We start from the raw sequence: 20317 nt of genomic DNA, 5'->3' as shown, positions 1-20317 counted from the left end.
GTACCTCTATGATATGCCCATGCATTACTGTTCTTGTTGACAGTCTGTTGCCTTGGAAATATTTCATTATTTCAGTTTTTCCATTTGTAGACCCTTGGCCTTGTGATATGAAGGCCACCCTATTTCATATTTTCGATTATCATTTAAGCAATCTTCTGGAGCTATTTATATAAAAGCAAGTGTTAGACAATGCATATCATCATTTATCACTGCTGTGTTTAAGCATATACTGTAGGAAAAAATACATAAAAAACCAAAGGCACCTTTTTTACACTTTACAACAGTGGTGTGGATTATGAATAACTCTGGCATATCATATTCATTATACTTGTGTCTATCTGAAGTACAATCCTATGCATGTCTACTCAAAACTACATTCCTCTGTACATGTATGCTCCCAGGTAAGCATATACAAAACTGCATCCATTATTTCCTTGGAGATATCAACAAAAATGGATAAACCTAAGCTACTTCTGCATAACTTAATACCTTGTAATATTATAAACAATATGCAACAAGTTGGAGTCCAGTTACTTTTCTCAAATAATTATCTAAAAACTAACATTAGAAAATTATCCATGGCTGCTAAACATAAAACACAGTTGTGTTCCCCCTCCACACACACACACACACACCACTAGTTATGTTATGCTGATATTTATAAAGGTTTTGTGTGTAATTATTGCATAATGATTTCTTAATTTTTTAATATGCATCAGCCAAATTCTAACCATGCATAGTAATACCCTATTCATTTTCATGGCATTTTCCAAGTGAGTATTAAACTGAAGCTTAGGCTGCATTTTTGCACAGGGATTCCTGTTTATTTTAGTGGCGTATGCAATTCAGCCCTCAGCACATTCTCTCATACGTACGTCCTACTATGTTCAATGGAACTCACTCCAAATACATCTGCCTTAATCCATTTAACAATGTACGTGATAAATATAATATTTAACAAAAAAATAAACAAAATGATATGGACCTGTACAGTTCCAGTGGATATGGACCTGAGCTGCTGTATTATATATCCAAGTAAAGTATGCACTGTGTTTGGGGGAACAGGGCGAATCACTTATTTTTTAAATCACAACTGCAGTCTTCTAGGCAACAATCTGACATGCTATGTCTTAAACAGAGCTCCCACGAAACAATCCATGTACCATTTAATCATAAAATGGCTGTAGTATCATACACAGTAGCAACAGGTTTAGCTGCAGGGCATAAAACCATCGCCTATCTGGACACTAGGCCAAGCTTTGATTATTGGGGTTTTGTGGATTTAGGCTTCTTTCCCCCTCTCTGAAACTATTACTCATTCCACTCCCTACAGGATAAAATTACTCTGATCCAACCTTTAAGATGACAGCATCAGAGCCGAACAAGAATATGCTATTAAAGGGCATTAAATTAAATACAGTATATCCTCCTACAACTTCAATCAGAATTTTCAGACCAAGTGTTATTTAGTACAGCTCTCAAGTGGAGCAGAATAACAAATCGCATACTTTGATTTACCTTCTTCGAATGCCAAATGGAGACAGGTGATAAAGAAAGCACTCATGCACAGCTATGAAGTTTCCCCTAGAAATTAATTCTATCTTCCAGATTCCTATCTCAGAAAAAAATTCCAAAAATGGCACACAAATATGCCTCTGCTGGAGAGATTACTGAAGCTGTCCCAGTAAATACACTTATTACCAATATAGTACCAGGCTCATAAAGAAGAAGAAGAAGAAGAAGCAAACATCGCTGGTTCAGCTGGGGGAGGGAAGACATACTGGTATTTATGTGTTGGCTCCCCCCCTCTCAAAATGTACACTTTCATGTGCAAAAAAAACACCATGCTGTTAAAGACATTATTAGAAACACAAGTGTTTTTACAGTCACTGGAGGGAAAACATTGAATGTTCATAGCTAAGGGAGAAGTAAAGGAATGTTAAACCTCTGATTTCCTGAAATTACACCAAGATGATGTATTTTGATCACGAATATATCTTATTGCAGCTAGAGATGCAAAACGCAAGACTTTATGTTATGAACAAAGCGCGGCGTAGAGCACGAACAAAGGCAAGTTAACTGGATTTAAACCTATTTAGAAAATGAGACTAAATCAGCTCAAATCCAAACACTTCAATCCAGCTGATGCACAGATTGCACCCTCAGATATCTATTTCTCCGCGACAAATGCAGAGGTTTATATTTAGTCTTTTCTTTCGTGCCCTGATTGAAACAGCACAAAGCAACAATTGCCATTCTTCAGGTTTCCCAAATTAGTCAGTGTGCAGTATATGGCTTTGTACTATTAAGAAGACATTTTTAGAAGCTGCTGGAAAGGTAGTTTTCATATCCTAACAAGGGATCTGCTTCACCTCTGAGCAGAACTGGTCAAGCTAGAAGTGAAAAAAATCAGCATGTACTTTAGCCTTTTCTTGGGCCTATGATAGTCAAGTGACACTGAGGATTTCAATAACATCAGGTGAACTTTTAAACTTTGCAATCTGTTGCTTAGTGAAGATGCAAAGATGGGAGGCTATCATCCCATAAGCTATTCAACTCCAGGTACTCAAGCCTCTCAAGGCAAACTCCTTGTTTGCACCCCCACTTCTTTATGGCTTCCTTTTCGAAACCCCATCCTCTGTGTCTGCTCCCCCTGAAGAACTTTTCCTTCTGCAGAACTTGTGCCTTCATGCCTTGGATTTGCACCAAGCTCTGTCCCTTAACTCCCTTTCGAGGAAGGCTAGTTTTTAATGACCCAGAAAGTATTCTTCACACCCAGGCTTTCCAGCTTTGTGGAGCCCTGGAGGAGCCTTTCCAGCAGAAGGGCGACAGCTTGAAACAGCCCTCCACACCTCGGGCTGCCCTTCAGGGATTCTCCCACTGTTTCCCAGGGCATTTCCAGAGATTTCCCCCCACATGTGTCCCTTTACTTTCAGTGGAGAAATCTCCCGGGTTTGGCACTGCTTTAACTCTTTGGAATTCTGGGAGTTGGAGTTCGTTGTGGGGTCGGGGCCCCACAACAAACTCCAACTCCCAGAATTCCATAGCCTTGAGCCAGACAAAGAGTTAAAGCGGTGCCAAACCGGGTGATTTCTCCAGTGTGGATGCAGCTATAGAGGAGGCGTGAGGGGGAGAGGCAATAAGGCCAGCCAAGGAGACTGTAGGACCCAAAGCCAGCCTCTCCACTGCCACACCACCAACTCTTCTGGCGGTTCCTAACACACACACACAGCCCTCCCAAAGCATATGTCTCCCTCCCTTATGTGCGACAAAGAAGTTCTGCAGGAACTCCCAGCTCAAATCTCGGGTAGAGGAAGAAGCGGGGACCCCCAAGGAAACTTGCCGCCGGCCAGCTGGTGGCTTTGTGGCCTAGCCGGCCCTTCCAACAGGCAATCCTGGGCCTGGGGCCTGGGCCAAGGCTCCTCGCACCCAGGGCCAGCCCCTCCAAGGCCAGCTGCAGCCAGCCAAGTCTATCCCAGCCCCCGTCGCCCAAAAGTTGCCTCCCGGGAATTCCTCCTCCTCCTCCTCCTCCTCCTCCCGCCCCTTTCCTGCCAGGAGCCAAACCCGGACTCCTTCGAGGGGGGGGGGGGGAGAGGAGAAGGGTGGCTTGGCTGCGGCGGTGCTCTTCCTCGGAGCCCCTCAGCCTGGCCGAGGCAGCAAACAAATAGGCAGCCAGGCAAACTCCCCAGCCCCCGCGGGTCTTTGCGGTCTCGGTCTCGGCCGCCGTCTGCCTTTCCCCCTCCTTCCTCCTCCTCCTCCTCGGCCACCCCATCCCTCCCCTCCCTCCCTCCCTCCCTCTTTCCCTGGGAAGGGAGGCAAGCCATCCCGGTGGGCACAGCCAGGCATGCAGAGACCCAGCCGCCGGTTCAGTGCAGAGAAAAAAGGGTTACCGTTCTCGCCTGGAAGGATCCTGCTGAAAGCTCGGCTTGGTGGGCGCCATCTTCCTGGGCTTTCTCTTCTCTCTCTCTCTTTCTTCTTCCCCCCTTCCCTCTCTCTCTCTCTCTCTCTCTCATGCACTCTCTCTTTCCCTCCCCCTCCCCCCCGGCTCCTGGTGTCTGTGGGTTTTGTGTGTGTCTAGAGGCGGACGGAGCAATGGCTGCCCCGCTGCTGCTGCTGCTGCTGCTGCTCGGGGAGGCCGGCGGAGGCAAAGTCCATGGCGGGCTCCGGCTTCCCGGCGCAGCGATCCTGGCGCAGGTTGCTTGGCTGCTCAACGGCGGCGGCGGCTGCTGGTGCTGGTGGTGCTGCAGCGGCCAAAGCCGGGGTCCAGAAGCCGCGGGGCCGAGAAGGGAGCCTAGGCTCCGCCGCCGCCGCCGCTGCCGAAGAAGACATCCCAGGCGCGGGAGGGATGGAAGGCCGGCCGGGGATGAGGAGGGAGGAAGCCAGCCGGCAGCCCCGGAGGGCACCCGGGCCCCTTGGCATCGCCGGGCAGGTGTGCCAGACAGGGGCCCACAACAGACACACAACACACCAGCCAGAGGTTGGCTCAAGCGCCAAGCCGAGCCAGAAAAGTCAAGGCGTGGGGAAAGTCTTTCCTAGCAGGCATTTTCCTCTAGCCGCTTTCCTCGGCTCCGGCCGCTTGTGTGGCTGTGTGTGTGTGTGTGTGTAAAAAAGAGGGACCAGGCGGGAAGCTCCGCTGCCGGCGCAACAACGCCACTCGGAGTTGCAGTTTGGCAGACTTTCCTCTCTGGAGCGAGAGAGAGGGAAGGAGGAGGAAGCCGCAGACAAGACACGCGTTTTCGGATGGAAGCCCGTTCCGACGAGAATGGCTTGTGAGGCAGAAGACAGCCCGCCTGTGAGGGAATGGTGGCCTGTTTTCGATGGGTGTCGTGTGTGTCTTGTGTTCAAATGTGAGGGGAAAGTGGTGTGTTTTCCACAGTGTGTGTCTTTTGTGTACACGTGTGAGGAAAGAGAGGCGTATTTTTCACAGTGTATGTTTTGTGAGGGAAAGGTGGCATCTTTTTTGATGGGATTGTGTGTTTGTGCACACGTGTGAGGAAAAAATGTCGCCTTTTTGATGTGTGTGTGTCTATAGGCCCGTTCCGCTGCCAACTTTTCCTCACACGTTGGCACACACACACACACAACATCAAAAAGACTCACTAGCGCTACCACTTTGCCCACACACACGGACAACAGTCCGCAGTGTTGTGTGTGAAGGGGCCAAGGGAGCGTGCAACTGTAAGTCACCTCCATGAGCCCCCCTCCGTCCGTGCCTTTGTGTCCCCCGGGTTGTTGTGTGGAAGAAAGGGCGCCCGCCTTCAGCGCCCCTCCAGTTGTGTTGCCGCTGCACAGGCCTCGGACTCTGGCCCTCCGTCCGACTGCGCCCCGGGGCCACGGAGGGAGGCAGGGAGCGGACGCCTGGCTGCGAGGGGAAAGAGCCCGCGGCTGTAAGGCAGCTGTGGCCAGGCGGGGTTTACCGTAGTTCTCCTGGCAGAAGGACTCCCCTGACCCTGGCTGGGAAAGTCCACTTTCCACAGGCATCTGAGGAAGTGGACTGAAGTCTAGGAAAGCTCCTGCGGCCAACTTCTTCCTCTCAGTTAGCCTCAAAGGGGTCACGAGATCTCCCTACATTGGCCTTCCGTGTAGTGCATCCAAGAAAGGAGGATGCCAGTGGACATGTGCTGTGTGTGTGTGTGTTAAAGAAAAACAAGGAAGCAGGCCCCTTCTCAGAGGCGCCTTTCCCCTGTCGGCTCTATTGCTGTTCTTGCTGGGTGCCTTCCAGTCGTTTCCGACTCATGGCAACCCTATCCTGGGGTTTTCCCATTTCTTCAGAAGAGCTTTGCCGCCCTTGCCATCCTCTGAGGCTGAGAGAGTGTGACTCGCCCAAGGCCCCCCCCCCGGTGAGTTTCCAAGGCCTGGCCGGGATTTGAACCCTTTTCTCCAGATCTCCAGGGCTCAAACCCTGGCCTCTCGCGCTCGCTCTCTTAGACCTGTGTGAAACTTTGGCCTTTTATACCCGGAGATAGAGAGGGGGAAAAGTTTCTTTAAAGATTCCCAAACAAGAGCATTGAAATCTGCCTCTCAAACCTGGAAAGTGATCCAGCCCAGTTTGGAGAAAGTGAACACAGGGAAGCACCCCCAAAGCTCCGTGGGTTATAAGCGGATCGCGCGGAGAGAGAAAAGTTTTCGAAGTGCCAGAAAGTTGGGCTCCAGGGCGCAGCCAGTGACCCCCCAAAATAGATGGTCTCTGCCATAAAAGGCAGCGATCCCTCAGAAGGAAGGCCACCCCAGGATCTCTGCAGCAGCCCCTCTTCTCCCTCCTGATTTAGGTCCCATCGCTTTCAAGACTCGTTTGCATCTTGCCAGCATTCAAAACTGGTCAATGCACTCACAAGCAGCTACTAAGGGTTTTAAAAGGGACACACACACAAGTCATGCTTTCACATCTGACTATAATAAAAACGGGTTTCCACCAAGGCCCCCCAATGGATCGAGTTCTCTTCAGCCCCCTCGCTCCCCTCCTTCTCCTCCTCCAAATAAGACTAAAGTTAACAGGTGTCACCTCCTTTTGGCAGGGAGTGTGGAAGACCAGCCATGCCCCGCTGAGTCCCTTGGAACCAGGGGCAGAACCTCATCAGGAAGACCCCCTCTGGATGTATTTGGAGAGCACCCTTGGGCTTTGGGTCTGCATGAAGGTCTAAGAGTGGGAAGGTTTTTACTCACCATTGTGGATGAAAGGAAAGGGCTACAAATGTGGAGACACAGACTTGGGATTGTAAAAAGATGACACTACTACTAACCAAGTTCCCCCCCCCCTGTCCTTTCTATGACAGCCACACTTTATTTTATAGAAAGAATTCCTGTTTCCATGAAGAAAAATGACCTGATCTTGAACTAAGAGCTGTACCTCCATCCCTCTGTGTATTTACATAGAAGCACTGAATGAAATGAAACCAGTTCCTACAATTTACCAGAGACAGCATTTGTATGATACTTTGCCAATCTGTTGGCAATTTTTGAATATTTGTTAATATCTAATGCAATATTAAATGCAGTACTAATTACTGAGGATTCTTTTCCCTGGAACAGATATTTTCAAGTAGACTTCAGTCTAGGAAAGCAAATCCTGCCAATTTCTTTCTTTTAGTTTAGCCTCTAAGGTGCTACAAGATCTCTCTATGGACATCTTTTCAGAGACAGGGGTGATTTCTGTAAAAGCTAATCTGTCCATTCTGACCCTTGCCTTCTCCTTTCCCAGATTAAAACTCTTTGGGCTCTTACCCTGTCCTTTCTGGAAACATCCCTTGCAATGTTGGGCTTCTGTGAGTGACAAAAAAAAAAAAAAATCATCTGGATATCAAGGAAGGCAAGCAATACGCCAAGTCCCCCCCCCATCCTTTCTATTACAGCCACACTTCCCTTATTTTATAGAAAGAATTCTTGTTTCCATGAAGAAAAATGACCTGATCCTGAATCTCAAAAGGCTCTGTGAAGGCTCTAGCATCCTTTGAGAGGATTTCAGACATCTCAGCGTCTAACCCACATTGGCAAGAAACAAAAACTGCTAAATACCATCACCAAAGTTCAAGAAAAGCAAAGTTATTTTTACAAAACTTGTCCCTAACAGCGAACTGGACTGAACCTGAGGGAGAAAGCAGGAACCAGGGGATCATGGCCAAACCGGTGAAGTTTGTCCTTGAAGTTTCAAGTACTGATTCTTCTCTTTCGGATTTTCCTCATCCGAGATATGACTTAATGCGATCAAGAGTCAGGATATTTAGAGCCTCTTGGAAAACAAAATTTGGCAGAGCTCAGTCTAGAATCTCTCCTACTTTTTCTTCATTACCAATGATTTTGTGAACAACAAAGAAAGAGCTTTATTTATCTTTTGGGGGTGTTGGTTTTAAAGAATCTTAGAAAAGGAAGGGAAGTATAGACCCTGTTGGCACAATGCTAGGGATTTAGGGACTGGAGGGGAGGAGAAAGGGAAAGCGACAAGATGCGGAAGGTCTCTCTTCTTTCAACTTCGCATTGACTTCTTGCCTCATCCAAGGCGGGGAGGCTTCCTTCCTAAAGGAGCTCTCTGTCTGTCTGTCTGTCTATCTGTCTGTCTGTCTGTCTGGGAAGCTGGCTGGGGGAATTAGCATCAGAATGGGGATCCCAGGAATGCCGCCCAGGGCTGAGCCCACTTAGGGCTTCCTGCTGGATCCCCCCTCCCTCCCTCCCTCCTTCCTTCCCTCTAGTAACAGGTGACAGACTCCTTCTCTGGTAATAAAAACGGGCAAAGGCAAAACCGGGGGGGGGGGGGGAGGACCCGCCAAGTGAAAGAAGGGGTCAGTGACCGTGGCGCGATCCAGGAGACCTCTGGGGCAGCACTGCCACGGAGGAAGCCCAAGGCGCTGGGGCAAGAAGGCTTAAGCGCCGCTGGGATCCCAAACTTTACTGGGAAGAGAAAGAACCTCGCTTGCCTTCAGCTGCCGGGAAATCCGACCTGTTTCCCCCGTTGGCTTCTGCTCCAGCCAAAGCGGGGACACCTCTCTATCCAGCTGAATCAATCAATCAATCAGTGGTTTTACTTGTTTGCCTTCCCCTCCAGCCCAAAATCTCCAAGTGCCAGGAAGGGTGAAGGCAAGCAGAGAGAGGATCGAGACCCAAGCGGGGCAGGGGCTTCCTGCCCTCACAGGCAGAGAGGGAGGCACTTGGGAGGTTGCGGGCTACTACTCACCGTTGTTGGTAGGAAGTGATGCCTTGGACGTTTTGCGGGTTCCCGTTGGCGGCGTTGGCGGCGTTGGCGTTGGCTCTGCCCATGCCCGGCCCGGCTGGCACTGGCCCGGCGGCCCCTCCGGCCGCAGCCGCGGTCACCTGGACGCTGAAATCCGGGAAGATCCGGATCATCCCCGCGGCTCCTCAGCACCGGGCGAGGGTCGGCGGAGGAGAGGCCCCGGGGCTGCGGAGGCGGAGGAGGCGGCGTTGGCGGCGGCAGCGGCTGCAGAAGCCCCCGAGCCGAGCCCCCGTCCAGCCCATCAGGGAGCGGCGGAGACGGAGCGGCAGGCGAGGGAGGCCCCACGCGTGGATGGACCCCGGCTCCGGAGGGAAGGGGCCGGAGGAGAGGCAGAAGAGGGGGCCGGGGTTGGCCAGGGGAAGGAAGGGGAGAGCCGCAAGGAGAAGGAGAAGAAGAAGGAGGAGGAGGAGGAGTGCGCGGCTGGAAGGAGAGAAGGAAGACGGGCACTCTCCGTCTCCTCTCTCTTCTCTCTCTCTCTCCCTCTCTTCTTTCTCTTTCTCTCTCTCTTCAGCCCCAGGAACGGAGTGAGGCTCGACCAAGACTCCGAACGGAGAAGGGAGGGGGAGAGAGGGAGAGAAGGAGGGGGCGCAGAGACTTTAGCGCCGCGCTGAGAAGGATGGGCAGCAAATGGGGCCTCCTCGGGCCCCTCTCCCTCCTCCTCCTCCCTCCCTCCCTCCCTCTCTCTCCCCTCCTACTCCGCCCCCGAAGGCGCGCACACTCTTCCAGGGAGGATCTCTCTCTCTCTCTCTCTCTCTCTCTCTCTCTCTCTCTTGAAAGAGGGGAGGGGAGGGGCCCCAGCTGACCACCTCTCGGTGGGTCCAAGAAGCCAAAGGGGAGGGAAAGGACCGGCTCCCGAGAGAGAGAGAGAGAGAGAGAGAGGCCAGCGGGGAATGAGAGGAGGCGGAGGAGGAGGTGTGGGGCAGCCCAAGTTCTTGGGAACTCGCTCTCCTCCTGGCCCCCTTCCTTCTCTCTCTAGCTTGCTCTGGGCTTTGGGGCGGAGGAGGGCCCAAGGGGCCAGCGCTTCCAGGAGGGGAGCCCCTCTCGGCCCTCCGCTGCGGGGAGCCACGGCTGCTCTCCCGCCTCCACCTTGCAAGGCAGGGACTCCCTCTGTGGGTGTCGCTCGGTCTGTATCTCTCTGTGTGTGCCTCTCTCTGTCCCTCTGTGTGTGTGTGTCTATCTCTGTGTCTCTGCCTGTGTTTCTATCTGCGTGTTTCTCTCTCTCTAAAAAACATCCAGGGATAGTGTTCATCATACAGCAAATTCTATAACATTCAATTTATTGGTTGGCCCACGAAAAGTATCTATTGTGTCGATGTTATAGGATTCTTATGTTTCCTCTCCGTGTGTGTCTGTGTGTGCTTGTGTGTCTCTCTCATTCTCTGTGTGTCCGTGTTTGTCTCTTTCTCACTCACTCAGGAAGTGTGTCTTTATCTCTCTGTTTGTTTCTCTCATTCTGTGTTTCTCCCTCCTTCCCTCCCTCGCTCGCTCACTCTGTGTGTGTCTTTATCTCTCTGTGTGTGTCTGTGTTTGTTCTCTCCCTCCCTCCCTCTCTCTCTCTCTCCAGTGTGTCGGGGTCTCCCCCTCAGCCCCGGCCCCTCAGCGCTGCCCTCCCTCCCGCTCGGGGCCTGCCAGCCTCGAGGGGGTCCTCCGACGGAGCCTGGCTGACCGCTGCAGCGGAGGAGGCCCTTCCCTTTGGCTCTGCCCCCTCCTGAAGCGGGAGCTTCCCCAGCCAGGGTCCCTCTCCCTCTCCCACGCCGACGAGCCCGCGCTTTCTGGACTTTGGGGTTCAGGGCGCTTCCCCTCCGTCGGGGCTGGAAGGACTCAAATGACTCTTCCCCGCCTGAAAAACCTCCCTGGCCGCCCCTTCGCAAACTCCCTGGAAAGGGCTGGAGTGAGAAGCGAGGGGAGTGGAGGGGAGAGGGGTGGCCTGTGGCAGGGAAGCCCCCTCCTCTTCCCCAGAAGCCCCGTTGGCCCCGGCAGCCAGAGGGAGGGAGGGAGGGACTGACCGATGGACGGCGAGGGAAGCGCGGCTCAGTGCAGCCCAAGCAGAGGCAAGGCTCCCCTAGCGTCCCCCGGAGGTATTGCAATCTCCAGTCCTCACCAATAGCCATAGCAAGTACATTTCTATGCCGCTTATCAGTGAACCCAGCACTCTCTAAGCCAGTGGTTCTCCACCTTTGGGTCTCTTAATGTTTTGGACTTCAACTCCCAGCCAGCTTGCCCAAATGATTAGGGATTCAGGGAGCTGAAGTCTAAAATGCTTGGGGGATCCAAGGTTGAGAAGCACTGCCTTTAGCAGTTTACAGTCTGTAAGCTTATTGCCCCCCAGCAAGCTGGGTACTCATTTCACTGACCTCTGAAAGGATGGAAGGGCTGAGTCAACCTTGGAGCCCTCCTTGGGGTCAAACTCACACCCTTCTGGCTGCAGGCCTGGCATTTAACCACTGCACCACCCTCCATCTCCAGGGGGAGCCAGGTTGGCCATGGAGCAGAGGCCAAAATCCATCTATTTATTTATTTATTTATTTATTTCAAAGATTTATATCCCACCTTTCTCCCACAAATGGGATTCAAGACACAAGGCAGTGATAGCTTCATGGGACCAACCAACATAATACATGTTGCAAGCTTTCAAAGCTCCACTGGCACCTTCCTCAACCATGTTGGCCATGGAGTGAAGTACAATAACATCCATCATCCACAAGACAAGGATACCTTTATGGGGGCGGGGGGGGGGGGTAACCAAAATGCACATTATACATGTTGCATGCTTTCAAAGCTCCACTGGCTTCTTTATCAGGCCAAAATGTTAAAAATCATCAGTGAGGGAAAAACAATTAAGATGGTGTTAATTTCATGCCTGTGAGCCAGTGTGGTGTAGTGGACTCTGGAGAACAGGGTTCGAATTTGCACTTGGCCACGAAACCCACTGGGTGATCTTGGGCAAGTCATGTGCTCTCAGCCTCAAGAGAAGGCATTGGCAATGGCAAATCTCTGAACAAATCCTGTCAAGAAAATCCCATAATAGGTTAATCTTAGGCTTCACCATATGCCAGAAATAACTTGAAGATACACAGCAGTCCCAAGTCTGCATTTAGCCAAGATGTGGTTCTTCTCAATTCAAATGGTATGGGTGAGACATTTACGCAGGCCAGCTCCTCTCCTCCTCACCACTCCTTCCCTCTGTTATTTAACCCCCTTCCAATCCCCCCCAATCTCTGTGATGGCACATGGTGAATATTTTAATTCAATGAGGACAAAGCCATGTAGTCCTCAGGGTATGCTCAGGGATTGAGAAGCAGGACTTTCCCGAAGTAAGCTTATCCACATGTTCATTCCCTGCCCAATTTCTTTTCTTGGTTTGAACATGTGCATTCAAAGGGCCCATATGACCCAGCCAGGGGTGTACCTAAGGGAGGCCAAAATGAAGGCACTGCTTCTCCCACTCCCCCATAAAAATTCTATCCCTTGTGAGTTTTATTTCATCCCAGCACACTTCTGGCATTGCAGTAACTTAAAACTTCAGTTGAGCTTTTAGAAATACAGCTCAGGCATTCAAAGAGGGAAAAAGGAAAAGGGGCAGACAAAGTAACCAAGGAATGTGAACACTGCAAAAGGTAAGAGAAGAATTCTAGGTGTGAAGAATTTCCAGTGGCTCACTCTCCATAATAGTAGAAATTCGGGAACAGAAGAAGACAGTCACCTGGGAGAGCAGAATTGGTATTTGTTGGAAGAATGTCATCATTTTATCTCCATGACCAACCTTCCCCCAAGCAGCCAAAAAATAGCAGTCAAGCAGTTTGAGTTTTTTTCACAAAGTGCTTTTCTCCCAAAGCGCTTGTGGCCGCTAATTATCTCTTTGTACTTAGAAATCATAGGTTTATGATTTGAAACTTTTGGTACTTACATGTCTTTGTTAATACAGGCATTTCATTCCTTAGACTGTCTGAAGTAGGAGCTTCTAGTTGAAAGGCAGTGTGATGTTGTGGTTTGAGCAACTGTGAAGATCAGGGTTCAAATCTCTGTTCAGCCATGGAAACCTGGACGACCTCAGGCAAGTCACAGTCTCTCAGGCTGAAAGGAAGGCAAAGGCAAACCCTCTGAACAAATCTTGCCAAGAAAACCCTGTAATAGATTTCCCCAAGTCAGAAACAACCTCAAGGCATCTGGTGGGCTACAGTCAGACGAGCCAGAGGTCAGAGGGAGAACACATGCTTTTGCATGTAGAAAGTCCCAACTACTGTTATCACCAGGTAGAACTGAGATAGCGCTTCTCCTGATTAAAATCCTGGATAGCTGCTTCCAGTCACAGTGCTATAAAGAAGCTTCTTAGAAAACCCATTGGGATATATGTAATGGTTTTGTTTAACACATAGACCCACACTTAGAATGACTTATCCCTCAGTTCTTAATGGATAAGGTAGAATTGCCATTCTAACAGCAGTGGAAAAGCAAAGCAAAAAAATGTGCTGCTTCTTATCTGGTTTCTGATATAATCATAATGGAAGGGGGATGTGTGTGTAGAAGAATGCACAAGAAGATTTTGGATCTGGAACCTTTACATTAGAAAAGCTTCACAACCTACCCTCAGTCCCTTTTAATATTTTATTTCTTTCCCATTCTCATTGGCTATATTTTCCTCAGGCTTCCATTCCAGATAATCATCATTTTGGTCACACTTGTTTTAAGTTCAGTTTGCTTTCTCTCCTTGTTTGTGCCACCCAAAACACCTTTCTGTGCCTCACATCCTTTCAGTCTGCAAGAAACATAAGTGGTTGGTATATTTTATTGTTCCAAGCTACATTCAGATGTTTCTTGGCATAGTTAAAATGTCTCCAACACAAAATTGTATGTGCATTTGTAGAAAAAGGTCCCCAGTTGTTATTGTAGACATTTTTAAATAGCAGACTCATCCAAATTAACATTGGCTGATTGCTTTGGGTTTTCTTTGGGTTTTCCAAATAAAATTCTGCATGTGTACATTAAAATCTGTCTCCCTGGATCTATTTTTGTAGGAAAACCTATTATCCAACATGTTACACTGATTGGTATAAACATGATGTCATATTGAGGCTGGAGCAAGCTTGTTTACTGCTGCTCCAGAGACTAGAACACAGAGCAACAGATTCAAACTACAGAAAAGGAGATTCCACTTAAACCTTAGGGAAAAAATCCTGATGGTAAGAGATGTTTGACAGTGGACTGTGTTGTCTCAGAGTGTGGTGGAGTCTCCCTCCTTCTTTGAAAAGTTTTAAACAGAGGCTGCATGTCCATCTGTCAGGAATGTTTTGAGTGTGTATTCCTGTGTGGTAAAGAGTTGGACTGGACCCTTGTGGTCTTTACCAACTATGACTGTATGAGCAGGAACCAAAGTTTCAGTTGTTGACCGGGGGGGGGGGGGGGTTCTTCATGTGTGTTGAAATAAAATAGTACCTGGTAATTGCCTGAAATCTGAAGGTATAGCTGATTACCTTTAGGTAGCTCTGGTGGTGCAATGGTAAAATCATGGTACTGCAGGCACAATGTTGTGAGTTTAATCCCAGAGACTCCAAGGTTAACTCAGCTTCCATGCTTTCATAGGTCAGTAAAATGAGTATCCAGCTTGTTGGGCGCAATTAGCTTACAGAATGTAAACCATTTAGATAATGCTGAGTTCACTGATATGCAGTATAAAGATATACATGCTATTCCTATTGCTACTATGTAAGACCTTGCATGTTGTTGTTGTTGTTGTTGTGTGCTCTCAAGTCATTTCCTAATTATGGTGACCATATCACAGGGTTTTCTTGGCAAGATTGGTTCAGAAGGGGGGTTGGTAGCCTTTGCCTTCCTTTGAGGTTGAAAGAGTGTGACTTGCCCAAAGTCACCCACTGGGTTTCCATGGCTGAGCAGGGATTCAGACCCTTGTCTCCCATTTCAACACTGAAGCAACACTGGCTCTTATGCACGTATTACAGTGGACCCTTGTTATACGCTGGGGTTTGGTTCCAAGATCTCCTGTGGATAACAAAATCTGTGGATGCTCAAGCCCCATTAAATATAATGACATAGCAAAATGGTGTCCCTTATTTAAAAAAATGGAAAATCAGGGTTTGATGTTGGAAATTTATACTTTTTTGGAACATTTTCAAACCATGGATACTTGAATCAGTGTAGTAAAAAATCTGTGTATAAGAAGGACCAACTGTATTATGTCTCTTATCGCATGTCTAAAGGTAAAAGTAGAGGGTTTCCCATGACAAGATTGTCTAGCCGTGTCTGACCGTAGGGGGCAGTGCTCATCTGCATTACTAAGCCAAGGAAGCCAGCTTTATCAAAGATGATCCCATGGTCATGTGGCCAGCATGACTGCATGGGGCACTGTTACCTTCCCACCAAGGTGGTACCTATTTTTCTTCTTGTGCTTTTATATGCTTTGCAACCGCCAGGTTGGCAGAAGCTGGGACTAGTGATGGGAGCTCACTCCATCACGCGACACTTATGTCTTGAACTGCTGACTTTGCAATCGTCAGAGTTTGTGTCTTATGCATGTCTGCTTCTGAATAAATACTGGAGTGTTTGATCCTATGAACACAGAAAAGCCTACAGTTCATAGAGCATGTTGAGTCTGCCTCATTTAACTCAAACCTAAGCAATCTCCTATGACTGGGGAGGAACAGAAAAACTGGTGCTTCCCTCAAGCAATGTTTTATCTGCTTAAAACTTTAAAGGCTGGGATGTTTGCTTTTGAGAACCTTAGCACAGAGACTCTCTGATAAGTCTGATAAAAACATTTTTTCACAGAATAGGCTCATGCTTAACATAAAACTGGCTTTGTAAAAGTAGCATTCAGAAAGATCTCCAAGAGGGCTAGCCAGGGATTTCTAATGGGTATATAGGTTTTTATCCCACTGTAATACACTAGCAGGCATTGTCTTGATGGTTGCCATAGGACAGGTTGCACCAAACATTCTTTCTCATGTAGCTGTGTAACAAAGAATTAATATTATCCTTCTCTTTGATTTTAACTTTTGTTCTCGGCCAAATGAAGATACATAAATTCAATGTTAAAGAGGCGTCTGCATTTAAATCCTTTGTATTAAATAGCATCTGTGTTTGCATTCTACTTTAATACAAAATGCTTTAGACTGCAGCTAATACCAAGAGATATGAAACTAGTTAGTCCCCACATGTTGCACATAAAAAGAATTCATAATGAGCATCTGTGGGATGTAGAATGGATCCCATGAGTTAACTGAAGACATCATAACGTAAGAGCTGAGAAGCCTAAGTGAATTATGACTGTCTCTTCCCTCACAAGTAGGATTAATTTTCTATCCCACTTATATTCATTATCTATCCTGTTTATACCACAGGGACATCAATTGTTTGAGTGTTAAATGTAAAGTCTTCACAGAAGAAAATATGGAATAGCTGAGTCTTCTCTAACCAAAATATTACTCAGACTCCATGTTTAATGAATAATATTAGACAAAGACATTCACAGATAGTTTAAGCAAGTTTATTTTCTCCATAATTGACATATTTTAAGTGGTAGGTTTTTCATTCTATCTTCCCATTTCCCATAGCTTCCCAACAGATATCAACAAATTTTATATGCAGCTCAAGAAATATATGTATGGCCTTTAGAGAGCAGGTCAATAAATGGCTGGAGAAATAATTAAAGACCATAACAGTGCCCTGCCTTCCCCTAATGGTGCAGTACAAGAATGGTATGAATATAGAGATGAATATAGGGACCCATGATGGAATTAAATATGTATTGTATTATGGTATTATTCTCATGGAACTGCTATATTTATTTATTTATTTATTTATTTATTTATTTATACATCCAAAACTGCATGTGAGATCATTTTTGAGGTGGATCACAGGCAAAGCCCAGTAACTGAAGCCATGGGTAGTAATTAAAATCATCATTAAAATTCTTTTTGAATTACAGCAGCCAAATACTATAGGAGACATCCTTTGAAGTATCAAGGACACTTTGGCATTATAGATTACAACTGGACCTCAGTACTGTTCCTGGAAGGAAACTGGTAACTTATATTAAGTACTGTAGATGAAAATCCATATAATATGTTCTTTATATCCCATTCATATGATAAAGATGTATGATGAAAAATAGTACAAACTTAGCAGGTTCTTCCAACTAGACTGAAATAGTCTACCTGGAACTACCTGATACGCTTGATATTCATTCCAGATAAAGTAAATTACTATGTAACTTCATTGTTGTGTGTCTTCATATTGTTTCCAATTCAGGGTGACCAAGACATATGGGGATTTTTCTTGGCAAGATTTGTCAAGAAATCTGAGGCTGAGAGAGTGTGGCTTGCTCAAGTTCACCTAATAGGGTTATATGCCTAAACCAGGATTTGAATCCTAGTCTCAAGAATCATAGTCAAACACTTAAACCACTATGTCACGCTGCCTCCCATCTGATTTTATATCATACTGTATTATTATTAACAATATAGATATTGTTATATTCCATCAATTCAGCTTTGACCTATAGCAATTCTATGCATCACGGACACCCCAGGCATCATCCACCCTACCTAGGTCTTACAAACTCAAGCCCTTGGCTTCCTTGATTAACTAAATCCAAGTGTAATGTGGTCTTTCTCCAGTGATGTAGACTCGAGTTGATTGACTTGGACTCCAGTAGAACTCAAGTTGCTTCAGTGACTCAGCTTGGACTTGACTCTGAAATAAATGGTGCATTGACTTATCTCAACTTGCGACTTGTATATTTTTAGTGATCAGCTTGCTGGCCATAGTTCAGTAACATCACACATTCATCCAGAAATGTTATGGAATGTAAAACAGTTTCTCCCCTTTGAACAACACTTATTTCACTCCTTTTTGCCTACCAATCATGTGACAGAAGCAGTACTTTATGTTTGCCATACAGGAAGGCCCTACTTGTCTGGCAGGTTAGGGACTAGGGCCCTGTCAGTCAGAAAATGGAATCAGTTGAACCCCAGATTTCTCTTTCCTTTTCTTTTTAGCTTGCAAATGTATTTTGGCATTTACAACTAAAAAAAAAAAAGATTGATTTCCACATTTCATGGCTCCAAAAAACCCTTCAGTTATGATGATAAAATGCTCTCCAGATCAAAAGCCCTCCTGGCTTCCTAACCTAGGAATATGTTAGGAAAGTCCATGATGTCTTGGAGTAAAAGTCTTGAATACATTGCTGTCTTTCTCCATTCCTATTGTCTTCTACTTTCCCCAGCATTAGTGTCTTTTCCAGTGGGTCACGTTATCTCATGATGTGTCCAAAGTTTATTATGGCAACATGTGATTTTGTCACTACAGTGGACCCTTATTATATGCTGGAGTTTGGTTCCAAGACCCCCCGTGTATAACAAAATCCGTGTATGCTCAAGTCCCATTAAATATAATGACATAGCAAAATGGTGTCCCTTATAAAAAATGGAAAATCAATATTTGATATTTGAAATTTGTACTTTTTTTGAACATTTTCAAACTGTGTATGCTTGAATCCATGTATAAAAAATCAGTGTATAAGAAGGGCCGACTGTATATGGATCACAGCATCACAACAGCATGCATTCTTATCCATCGGATTAAATGTTCCATCTCTGTTCAGCAGAGGTGGTAGCTTTTGTCTATCAAGGACCCTATTCTCTTGTGTAAAATCTGTTGGACTTGGCAAGGTAACAGCTGGTGGGGTTGAAACCAGTGCTGGACAAGACCTCCCTCCCTAGGTGTCTGTCACGCATTTCATAATCCCTTGTTATTGTTGTTATTGTTGTTCTGTGTCTTGTTACATGCATTCCAATTTATGACAACCATAGGACAAACCTATCATGTTGGGTTTTGTTTGTTTGTTTGTTTTACCTTGGCAAGATTTGTTCAGAGGGAGGTTTGCCTTAGCCTTCCTCTTAGGCTGAGTGAACGTGACTTGCCCAGGGTCACCCAGTGGTTTTCTAGTCATAACACATTATTAATCTGTCTGTCTAGTTTTGGAGAAGTTATACCATCCTGAATAATCAAAACAGGTATAAATATATTTTCCATCAGATTTGTAACTGGGACTAGCAATTACTCATATCAATAAGAGGAATTACATTCTTTTCAATCCTCTGAATTCCATTGCAGTTTTGATGCAAAGAATCATAAATGTAAACGTCATGACTTGTATATTCATATATTTTAAAGAACTGAGGTAGCTAACAATTTTCTGACAGTGCTACAGTTTTTGTTTCAGTTCCACACTCTCTCTGAACTCTCCAAAATATCAAAGCTTCAACTCATGACTCCAGCTAAACCATCAAATAAATTGTCAATTCTTTCTTTTTTCCTTCAGCTCAATTTCCCAACATTCCGAGGTCTATGACAGGCTAATCCATGGAATAGGCAAATCGTTAGGGTCCACTGTCCAAAACACATAGCAAGCCCAATAGCATTAGTGCAGGACTGTGGAACTGAAGAGGTGTGGAGACTATTCTCATTCCCCATGACTGCCTTGCCGATCATGTATCCACTCCTGGTGAAACCAGATATGATGTCACATCATTTCTGGTTCTAAGAATTGCCCAAACTGTGGCAGATTTTCATAAAATCATAGAATCATAGAATCATAGAGTTGGAAGAGACCACTAGGGCCATCCAGTCCAACCCCCTGCCATGCAGGAAATCCAAATCAAAGCATCCCCAACAGATGGCCATCCAGCCTCTGTTTAAAGACCTCCAAGGAAGGAGAATCCACTACACTCTGAGGGAGTGTGTTCCACTGTCGAACAGCCCTTACTGTCAGGAAGTTCCTCCTAATGTTGAGGTGGAATCTCTTTTCCTGTAGCTTGCATCCATTGTTCCAGGTCCTGTTCTCTGGAGCAGCAGAAAACAAGCTTGCTCCCTCCTCAATATGACATCCTTTCAAATATTTAAACAGGGCTATCATATCACCTCTTAACCTTCTCTTCTCCAGGCTAAACACCCCCAGCTCCCTAAGTCATTCCTAATAGGGCAAGGTTTCCAGACCTTTCACCATTTTCACCATGGTTGGGAGGGCTGGGGCTTTTGAAGGGTAGAACAATGAGAGACAAGCCATCATGTTTTTGTGGTGGTTTGCCCTGCCTGCCTAATGTTTAACTAGAATTTGATTGCTGGCATCCTGTTGATGGTATATGTAGGTGCATGTCCAGCTTGCATCTCTCTCTCTCTCTCTCTCTCTCTCTCTCTCTCTCTCGGTCATTGTGGAAGTTGTTGTTCTCTTGCCTCTTGACACAACCAAAGCTTTATCGCTTAGTTGCTGCACACACATGAATGTGTGCGCGCACATACACACTATTCCATGGCTGGTGGAGAGCAGAGAGGAATCAGGGATGCATCTGGATAAGTCCCTGTAGCCAGACACAAAGTGATTACTGAAACTTCTGGAAGATTTTGGCAGACTTCATTGGATGATATAATAATTTCACATTTGGCTATGGGAACAGAGCCAGACCCTTCTCTGACCTTTGCTATCCACTAGCCATAGAATGGCAATGGGAGGGAGAACTGCAGGAGGTCAGTAAGTCTGAGGGGTGTTGAATGGCCAGTTGTAGGAGTTTATCCCATGGC

General features: G+C 46.6%; 1 protein-coding gene across 6 annotated transcripts in view; it reads right to left on the bottom strand.

Annotated features, from left to right (window-relative positions):
• The window catches only part of NPAS3 (neuronal PAS domain protein 3), a 948130-nt gene extending 939295 nt beyond the window's left edge, over nt 1–8835 (bottom strand). For 2 of the 6 annotated variants that reach the window (XM_089523553.1, XM_089523554.1), the window contains exon 1: nt 3891–3963. In XM_089523553.1, the coding sequence (XP_089379679.1) occupies nt 3891–3940 (50 nt within the window). In that variant the 5' untranslated portion in view covers nt 3941–3963. Of the gene's footprint in view, nt 1–3890; nt 3964–8665 lie in introns of those variants that run through there. The other 4 variants (XM_089523551.1, XM_089523555.1, XM_089523557.1 and 1 more) reach the window with 4 other exon arrangements.
• Between the last annotated feature and the right edge of the window lie 11482 nt (nt 8836–20317).

The sequence above is a fragment of the Sceloporus occidentalis genome, unplaced genomic scaffold, assembly GCF_023333645.1.
Source record: "Sceloporus occidentalis isolate IW3139 unplaced genomic scaffold, rSceOcc1.0.p SCAF_4, whole genome shotgun sequence".
NCBI lineage: Eukaryota > Metazoa > Chordata > Lepidosauria > Squamata > Phrynosomatidae > Sceloporus > Sceloporus occidentalis.
The sequence above is the reverse complement of the archived record's forward strand: the minus strand, read 5'-3'. Positions and strand labels throughout refer to the sequence as shown.